The 10,146-nt window shown below is 29.0% G+C and overlaps 1 protein-coding gene across 1 annotated transcript; it reads left to right on the top strand.

Moving 5' to 3' along the window:
• Positions 1-1,956: 1,956 nt before the first annotated feature.
• Positions 1,957-7,307, top strand: LOC113373064. The gene is made up of 5 exons (XM_026613397.1): positions 1,957-2,120; positions 2,185-2,314; positions 2,406-2,592; positions 3,262-3,480; positions 6,503-7,307. The coding sequence occupies exons 2-5, from the start codon at positions 2,299-2,301 to the stop codon at positions 7,278-7,280; spliced, it is 1,200 nt and encodes a 399-aa protein (XP_026469182.1). The 5' UTR covers positions 1,957-2,120; positions 2,185-2,298; the 3' UTR covers positions 7,281-7,307.
• Positions 7,308-10,146: the final 2,839 nt, after the last annotated feature.

Raw genomic sequence — 10,146 nt, 5'->3', positions numbered from 1 at the left:
TACAAAATATTCAAAATTTTGATATCTAAGTATATATAGCAATTTATACTAAATTTTGCTAAATTTTATCTAGTTTTTATTGATATAAATAAATAAAAGTGGCCGGAATAAAATTTGCAAGTCATTTGACAAAATGTCTCAAATCCTATACCTATAGCCAATTATGAAACTCAAATCTGTGTTTCAGCTACAAATAATTCATAATTTTGCTATCCAAGTGTATATCACAATTTATACTAAATTTTAGTAAATTTTATCTAGTTTATAATGATATGAAAAAATAAAAGGGTCTAGAACAAAATTTCCAAGTTATTTGACAAAATGTAAAAAAATGTCCCAAATCCTATACCTATAGCCAATTATGAAACTCAAATCTGTGTTTCAGCTACAAATAATTCATAATTTTGCTATCCAAGTGTATATGACAATTTACACTAGATTTTAGTATATTTTCTAGTTTTTACCAAAATAAATGTATTTAAATCTGTGGAACAAAATTTCCAAGTTATTTGACAAAATGTAAAAAAATGTCCCAAAACCTCCTTGAGCTAGTTAGCAAACTCAAATCAGGCGTTTCAACTGCAAATTATTCAAAATTTCAATATCCAAGTATATATAACAGTTTATACTAATTGATAGTAAATTTTATCTAGTTTCTACTAATATAAACAACTAAAAGTGTTTAAAACAAAATTTCCAAATTATTTAACAAAATGTAAAAAAATGTCCCAAAACCACATAAAGCTAATTAACAAAATCAAATCACCCGTTCCAACTGCAAATTATTCAAAATTTTAATACCCAAGTATATATAACAATTTATACTAAATTTTGCTAAATTTTATCTAGTTTTTATTGATATAAATAAATAAAAGTGGCCGGAATAAAATTTGCAAGTTATTTGACAAAATGTAAAAAAATGTCCCAAATCCTATACCTATAGCCAATTATGAAACTCAAATCTGTGTTTCAGCTACAAATAATTCAAAATTTTGCTATCCAAGTGTATATGACAATTTACACTAGATTTTAGTATATTTTCTAGTTTTTACCAAAATAAATATATTTAAATCTGTGGAACAAAATTTCCAAGTTATTTGACAAAATGTAAAAAAATGTTCCAAAACCTCCTTGAGCTAGTTAGCAAACTCAAATCAGGCGTTTCAACTACAAATTATTCAAAATTTCAATATCCAAGTATATATAACAGTTTATACTAATTGATAGTAAATTTTATCTAGTTTTTACTAATATAAACAAATAAAAGTGTCCGGAAAAAAGTTTCTAAGATATTCGACAAAATATAGAAAAATGTCCCAAAACTTAATCTATAGCTAATTATCAAGTCAAATCAGGCGTTTTAACTGCAAATTATTCAAAATTTTGGTATCCAAGAGTATAAAACAATTTATTCTAAATTTTAGTAAATTTTATCTAGTTTTTGCTAATATAAACAAATAAAAATGTCCAGGACAAAATATCCAAGATATTTGACAAAATGTAAAAAAATTTCCCAAACTCACATATTGCTAAGTCTCAAACTTAGCAAACTTACTCAAAATTTTGATATTCAAGAGTATAAAACAATTTATACTAAATTCTTGTAAATTTCATCTAGTTTATACTAAAATAAACAAATAAAAATGTCCAGGACCAAAATTTTAAGTTATTTGACAAAATGCAAAAAAATGTTTCAAAACAATGTATCGCTAAACTTAAATTATGCAGATAAATATTTCTGCTTTTTTCTTAATTCCCTATTTTTTCAAAAAAAATCCTAGCTATTATCTTAATAATTTTTCACATAATCCATTCATTCACTATTATTTCTATTATGTATTATTTTTTATATAATATCCTATCTTTCATAAATCATTCTTATCAAAATTTACTAATTTTTTCTTATTACTATTGGATTCTTTAAGGCTCTACTCAAATATATATATATATATATATATATATATATATATCAACACATATTTATTTTTTTCCAGTCTCCCAAAACGGTTTACTTCTTAAGCAAAATATCACCAGACATCAGCTCGGCCATAAACAGTACATGGCCATATCCAATTTATTCATCGGAACCAAATTTAAGGGCTGTTGCATGTTTCACCAAGGTAAACCATAATTGTATATAATAATAAACTATAGTAAACAATATAAATATTTATTTTTTGTTAGGTAAATAAGGATTTACTACGACCACTCACATATAGAAAAAAAACTCTGATCATTGTAAGCGATTTCCAGTTTTATGTCACAGCGATTGATACTCAGAGTTTGACTGGAACTGTCATGTATCGTTTTACATGTAAGTGATAATAATAATAAATTTATATATATATTTATATATATATATATATATATTTATTTATTTATTTATTTATTTATTTATTTTGTAGGTAATGATCAAGACTATCTATACACTGGAAAATTGTGCATAACGTCCAATATTTTAAACAATTCATACATCAAAGATTTGGGGGAGAAAGAACAAATAGATACTCTAATTTGTGATAGTTCTATTATTGATGTTCCTGTTGATTTTAATGTGCAAAATGCTGCTGATAAGATTGAAAGTATTATCAGGTACTATATTAAAATTATTAAAATTTAGAAATGAATTGGAATTGTAGACTTGATTCTTATTACATTACATTTTGTCAAATAACTTGGAAATTTTGTTCCGGACACTTATAATTGTTTATATTAGTGAAAACTAGATAAAATTTACTAGAATTTAGTAGAAACTAGTACGTATACTTGGATACTAAAGTTTTGTATAATTTTTAGCTGGAACGCGAAATTGTGTCTGTGTACATTTTATCAAACAACTAGAAAATTTTGTTCTAGACACTTTAATTTATTTATATTTGATTACTTGTAACAATTTAGGTAGTTTAAAATTGTATAAAAAAGTACCTCGAAATGCTATTTGTTACATAAATAAAAAATATCTTCGTGATTTAATACTAATGTTAGTAACAAATTATTTAAACTATTTTAGTCTCAACTGTATAAAAAAAAACGAATAATTGACTGACTGATTGATTTAATATGATAAATTAATTAAGAAATGCCTAAATATTGAATTATTCATTTTATCCAGACATTCTTTTCAATATTTACAATTTTATGTAATAAGTATTTATTCCTATATATTATATAAGAAATAGTCAAAGATGAAATAAATATCCAAATATATTGAAAATATAAACTGAAATGTTTCTAACAAAGTAATTAAAATTTTGATTTTAGGAATTATTCAAACATGAAGATAGTTATTAGTATGGATACTTTTGGAATGGAAGATTTGCTATTTGAAATAGCCTGTCGAGGATACTCTGTATACACTGGGTGTTCCAGAAATGCTTTTTTGAGAATCCAAAATGCTGATTCATATTTTACAACTTCTAGAGATGCTGTTTTAAGAGTTGTTAATAAAGCATTTTGTGTGAACATCGATGATTGTTACAGGTAATAGAAATATGAATAATACACACACACACACACACACATATATATATATATATATATATATATATATATTTATATTTATTAGGGTGGTCCTTAGCATGGACATTTTCGAATTTCTTTTCTCCCAAGGGCTCAAATTCTTCTAAATTAATTTTAACAAAATCTTTCCTCATGTTTTTGTTCCAAAAGTTGAAAATCGTTATATGCAGTTATGTAGATAGTTTCATAAGCTTTTTAATGATGTAAAGCAAAATTTATGTGCTGTAACAAGTTTTTCCACATTTTAAACAGATGTCACAAAATGTATAAAGCATTTGAGTTATACGAATTCAAAGTTTGACGACTTTTTTCGTCATGTTTTTGTTCCAAAAGTTGAAAATCGTTAAATGCAGTTATGTAGAGAATTGTATAAGCTTTTCATACATGTAAAATAAAATGTATGTGCTTGAACAAGTTTTTGCACAATTTAAATAAATGTCGAAAAATGTGCTCGCAAATCAATTCTTATCGATTAAGCTGAACCACCATTGTTGATATAATTCTGGAATTGGATAATAAATTAATACACAAAAGTATTTATTCAGTGACTATGATATTTACTTTTATGTGTTCAATATCTTTTTCGGAAAATTTCTCTCGGGGACCTCCTAAAATAAATATTTTTGCTCCTGATAAACTTCTATCGTTCATTTCGTCCTTGTTACTGAGGGAATAAATTTCATACATTAATTCGCGAGTATATTAACAAATTTGTAGAATGCTGTTCTGCGACCAATCACAACGCTCGAAAATTGGCTAATTAATTTCGTTTGTTTTCGTTTCCTTTCGTTTCCTTTCGCCCCTTTCGCATAGGTTATAAATAGGAGTGCGCGAAGGAAATCGTCGCAGTCGTCGGCCGCGGCCGGCGCCAGCGTCACCTAGGGCGGCGCTGAAAGCCCCCGGGGCACCAGACCGGCAGCTCCCATCGGAGCTGGAGTGGTCGGGAGCCCCGGGGCATCCGCCGGAGACTCCCGGCAACGGAGACTACGAGCCACGGGGACACCGTGCCAAGGAGACTCCGAGCCACGGGGACACCGTGCTTCGGAGTCCCCGTGCCTCGGAGAGTCCGTGCCTCGGAGACTTCGTGCCTCGGAGACTCCCGGGTCATGGAGACTCCGCGCCACGGAGACTCCGAGGCACGGAGACTTCGAGCCTCGGAGACACCGTGCCATGGAGACTCCGGACACGGGGACTCCGTGCCATGGAGACCCCGGGCCCCGGAGACTCCGCACGCGGAGAGTGAAATGTAATTAGGACACTATAAAAATACAATTTGAATCGACTTCGTCGCAATCCCGTCTTCGTGGCCCAGGGTCTCCATGGCACGGAGTCCCCGTGTCCGGAGTCTCCATGGCACGGTGTCTCCGAGGCTCGAAGTCTCCGTGCCTCGGAGTCTCCGTGGCGCGGAGTCTCCATGACCCGGGAGTCTCCGAGGCACGAAGTCTCCGAGGCACGGAGTCTTCGAGACCCGAAGTCTCCGTGGCACGAAGTCTCCGAGGCACGGAGTCTCCGTGACCCAAAGTCTCCGTGGCACGAAATCTCCGAGGCACAAAGTCTCCGTGGCACGAAGTCTCCGTGGCTCGGAGTCTCCGTGGCCTGGAATCCCCGTGGCACCGAGTCTCCGTGGCTCGGAGTCTCCGTGGCACGGAATCTCCGTGGCTCGGAGTCTCCGTGGCACGGAATCTCCGTGGCCGGGAGTCTCCGGCGGATGCCCCGGGGCTCCTGACCACTCCAGCTCCACAGGAGCTGCCGGTCTGGTGCCCCGGGGGCTTTCAGCGCCGCCATAGGTGACGCTGGCGCCGGACGCGGCCGACGACTGCCAAGAATTCCTTCGCGCACTCCTATTTATAACCTACGCGAAAGGGGCGAAAGGAAACGAAAAAAAACGAACGAACAATATTAACTAATAACATACGTCATGTGATTGGTCGCAGAACAACATTCTACAAATTTGTTAATATACTCGAACTAATATATAAAATTGATTTCTTCAGTAACAAGGACGAAATATACGAGAGAAGTTTATCAGGAACAAAAATATTCATTTTAGGAGGTCCACGAGAGAAATTGTCCGAAAAAAAAATTGAACACATAAAAGTAAATATTACAATTACTAATTAAATATTTTTGTGTATAAATTTATTCTATAATTCCAGAATGGTGGTAGCGCTTAATCGATAAGAATTGATATGCGAGCATATTTTTCGACCTTTATTTAAATTGTGCAAAAACTTTTTTAAGCACATACATTTTATTTTACATGTATAAAAAGCTTATGAAATTCTCTACAGAACTGCATTTAACGATTTTCAACTTTTGGAACAAAATCGTGACGAAAAAATCGTCAAACTTTAAAATTGTGTAACACTGCTAACGAAATGTTTGTGCGTTTTTTAACATTTGTTTAAATTGTGCAAAAGTTTGTCAAAACACATAAATTTTATATTATATAGATAAAAAGCTTATAAAATTCTCTACATAACTACATATAACGATTTTCAACTTTTGGAATGAAAATATTACGAAAAAAATCATCAAACTTTGAATTCGTATAACTCAGCAAACAAATGCTTTAAACATTTTGTGGCATCTGTTTAAAATGTGCAAAAACTTATTAAAACACGTTGATTGTATTTTATATGAATGAAACGTTTATAAAATTCTCTAAATAACTGCATTTAACGATTTTCAACTTTTAGAACAAAAACATGACGAAAAAAGTCGTCAAACTTTAATAAAATTGCAATCATAAATGAAAATGGTTATACATTTTCTCACATTTGTTTGAATTGCGCAAAAAATTGTTACAACACATAAATTTTGTTTTATACATATAAGAAGCTTATGAAATTCTCTACACAACTGCATTTACCAATTTTCAACTTTTGGAACAAATACATATATGGACCATCCTAATATATATATATATATATATATATATATATATATATATATATAAACAAGATGATTTTATTTATTTCAGACGTTATATGAATAAAAACATTATAACAATAATACCTTCAGCAATGTATTCTGTTAAAGAAATGTTGGACTTGAGAAAAGTTGGTGTACACATTGTTAACTATGAAGATCGGACAACTGCACAAGCTTTGTACCAATTGATCAAATTGGTTAAACCGATTCGTCTAAAAAGTTCTACCAAAGGTGAAAGTTTTAAATTGAAAACTTATGGACGGTTATGTAGAAGACCAAGAGTATTCCCAAGACTGTCTGAGACTTCAATACATTGTAATGATGATCAGAAGGAGTTACAAAGTGATGTTTTGTTAAATGAAATTGCTGAAGAGAAAATTGTTTTTCCAGTTAAGCAAGAAGATGCCAAAGTACCAGACGTCCTGGTAAAAATCAGCAGCACGAGTGATTTCAATTTAGATTCCCTTACATCATACTTCAACCACCAACAACCTGGTCCAAACGATCCCTACATATCCCTATCAAATGATATTCTTCTAAAAAGTAAACCTGAAGAAGTTCTTACTAATCGTCAAAAGATGTTAAAAGCCAAAAACAAAAAGGCTGCAGATAGTTTAGCAGCTTTAGCAATTGCAGCTTTGGAGCCTTTTCAAAAAATGCATTTGTTTACGAAGCATAAATTGCAATTCATGGATGATAATTTTATCGATCCTGTAGAGATGAGTAAAAATTTATACAGGTTTCATATACAGCACCATTTGGATTGTATAAAAAAATTGAAGGAAGAGATGGGTAAAATTGGCGGTAAGAGGAAAAGAACTGGGTAGTAGATATATGTTTATTTATTTATTTATTTATTGAGATTGTAAAAAAGTGTTTGAAAGATTTTTATTATATTGTAGAATACAGTGCAAATATTTTATATATGTATAAATTTTATATATTTTATATGTGCAGTAATATAAAAATATTAATGAAAGTAATAAAGAATAATTACAACATTATTAATGATGCTGAAGGGTTTTTAAATTAAATTAAATTTATTTATAATATATATATATATATATATATATAGATGTATATTTTGAAAAATAGAATACACACAACAATTGAAAATTATTTATTGGTTTTATTATTATTATAACAACTATGTTACCAGTCTATAAATATATATTTTATACCCTATGTTTAATTTTTGGGTAAGAATTATTAAAATAAATTATTCAGTCTGTGCTGAGACTTGCTTGGACAAGTTTCTTTATAATAATAATAAATTTACAAGTCACAAATTTAAATAGATTTAAAGTTAAAGTGTGTTTTGAGTGAATATATGTTTTAGGTAAGTACCCAATAATGTTTTAGATATTAAAAGTGGTTTAGGCTTATGCATTCATAAATATTTTGACAAACTGTTGGCATAATTCTAATTAAATATATTTTTTGCTTACATTGTAGTATTTATTTAAGTCCAAAACAGTTTTTAATACATGAATTTATCACTTTAAACATTAAATTTAAATTATATTGGTTTGAGGTTAAAAATGTCAAACGTCAAACTTGACAGTTGTTTTTAGATTAAAAATGTCTGTTGTGACAGGTTTATTTTTAAATGTGTTTCAAAATAGTTAATTAATTAAATAAATGTTTAATAATCAAGTAAAATAGTTCCAATTGTATGCGTTTTTTCTTGCTTTATTATTATTATTCAAAATCAGAAATATTTCAAAAGAGTGAAGTAATTTTTGTCATTGTTCAAACAAAAGGTATGTTATTTATACAAAGAAATTAGTTTTTAGATGATTTTCTTTGAAAAATATATTAGTATATTTTCTTTTGTGTTAATAATAGTTATAATAAGTGCAGTTGTTATTAATAATTCAATATTTACATCATAAATGGGTCGAAAAATATTTGTAAGTAATAGTTTTCTTTTAAATCCTAAGTGCTATTACTAATTAATAATTGATAAAATTAAAATTATTTGTATTATATATTGAATAAATTTTAATATAAAGAGTTTGATGTATTCTAGTAGTTTGTCTGCTTTAGAACTAATATTTTTCAATAAAATCGCAATTTTAAGAACAAAAATATTCTTGAATTTTTACAAAAACCACTTTCTTCCCATAATATTTATGAAAGACACGTAAAAAGTATATTGATGAAACAATTGTCATAATTATTATAATTATAGAATGATAGATGGATTTTTGTTTGTAACTTTTAAATAGTGTATCTAATGCCAATGAAATGTTTAAAAAAATTGCACAAAATTAAATTACCTATATTTTTTATAAAGCAACTCTGTATACTTTAAAATGTCATTCAAAAGAAGAATAATGATTTTAGCTAGCTAACAGTACAATTATGTTTTATAATATTTATAAATCATCAACCATATTGAATCCATGGACGGATTTTTTCTAATACATTTTACTCAATTTGAATAACTTTTGGATCTTGCTGATTCGAGGCATTTTTTTACATTTTTTCAAAGAATTTCGAAATTTTGTTTTAGAAAATTTACTAAAATTTAGTATAAATTATTATATGCACTTGTATATCAAAATTTTGAATAATTTGTAGTTGAAGCGCAGATTTGAGTTTGATAGTTAGCAATATGTGGATTTGGGACATTTTTTTACATTTCTTCAAATAAGTTAGAAATTTTGTATCGAATGTTTTTGTTTGTTTATTTTAGTGGAAAATAGATAAAATTTACTAACAAATAGTATAAATTGTTATATATACTTGGATATCAACATTTTGAATAATTTGTAGTTGAAATGCGAATTTTCGTTTCCGTTGAGATTTGAGTCGATTGAATAATTGGCTATAGGTGGATTTTGGACGTTTTTTTACATTTTGTTATAACTTTAAAATTGTGCCCTGAACATTTTTATTTGTTTAAATCAGTATAAACTAGATAAAATTGACTAACAAATAGTATAAATTGTTTTATATACTTGCATATCAAAATTTTGAATAATTTTCAGTTGAAACTCAAATTTAAACGTAATATATAGATTTGGGACTTTTTCTACTTTTCTTCAAATAGCTCTTAATATTCTTTTCGGACAATTTAATTTATTTACATCAGTAAAAACTATATCAAATTTACTAGAGTTTAGTACAAACTAGTATATATACTTGGATACTAAAATTTCGTATAATTTTTAACTATAACACGAATTTGTGTCTGTCTACATTTTATCAAACAACTTGAAAATGTTGTTTTAGGCATTTTAATTTATTTATATTAGTAAAAAATAGATAAAATTTAGATTTATCCATCATAAACCATATTAAAACCATAGACTGCTATTCATGCTTTTTTTAAAAACTTCAGTGATGATATCAAATTATTCGATTATAATAACTGAATTATTTGGAATTGAATCAATGGATTCTTTTAAGGGCTTTTTTTAAACTTTGGAAATGATATCAAGTTATTCGTTTAACATAAATGATGAACTATTCGGCTGTACTCACATACAAATTATTCAAAGGTCAAAATCCACGGATTTTTTCACTTTTTCAAGTTTTTGTGGTTTTATTTTCAAATAGAATATTCAAAGCTTACTTGTTGTTGCTAGCTAGTCTGGTATTGAGTAACAAATAATCTTATTTTAAACGTATACCCTTAGAATAAATATTTATTCTTATTACAGGTACTTATAGGAACAGGAACCG

The sequence above is a fragment of the Ctenocephalides felis genome, unplaced genomic scaffold (genome assembly GCF_003426905.1).
Source record: "Ctenocephalides felis isolate EL2017-DRISC unplaced genomic scaffold, ASM342690v1 CF-g0.4_SCAFFOLD_01604, whole genome shotgun sequence".
Lineage (NCBI taxonomy): Eukaryota > Metazoa > Arthropoda > Insecta > Siphonaptera > Pulicidae > Ctenocephalides > Ctenocephalides felis.
Note: the sequence above shows the minus strand (reverse complement) of the source record. Positions and strands in the feature narration are given on the sequence as shown.

What these genes read in the sequence shown, in the direction of transcription:
- LOC113373064 (XM_026613397.1), top strand. An exon ending in AAGATTGAAAGTATTATCAG is followed by an intron (nt 2,593 to 3,261) that starts GTACTATATTAA and finishes TTTTGATTTTAG; the next exon opens with GAATTATTCAAACATGAAGA. An exon ending in AACATCGATGATTGTTACAG is followed by an intron (nt 3,481 to 6,502) that starts GTAATAGAAATA and finishes TATTTATTTCAG; the next exon opens with ACGTTATATGAATAAAAACA.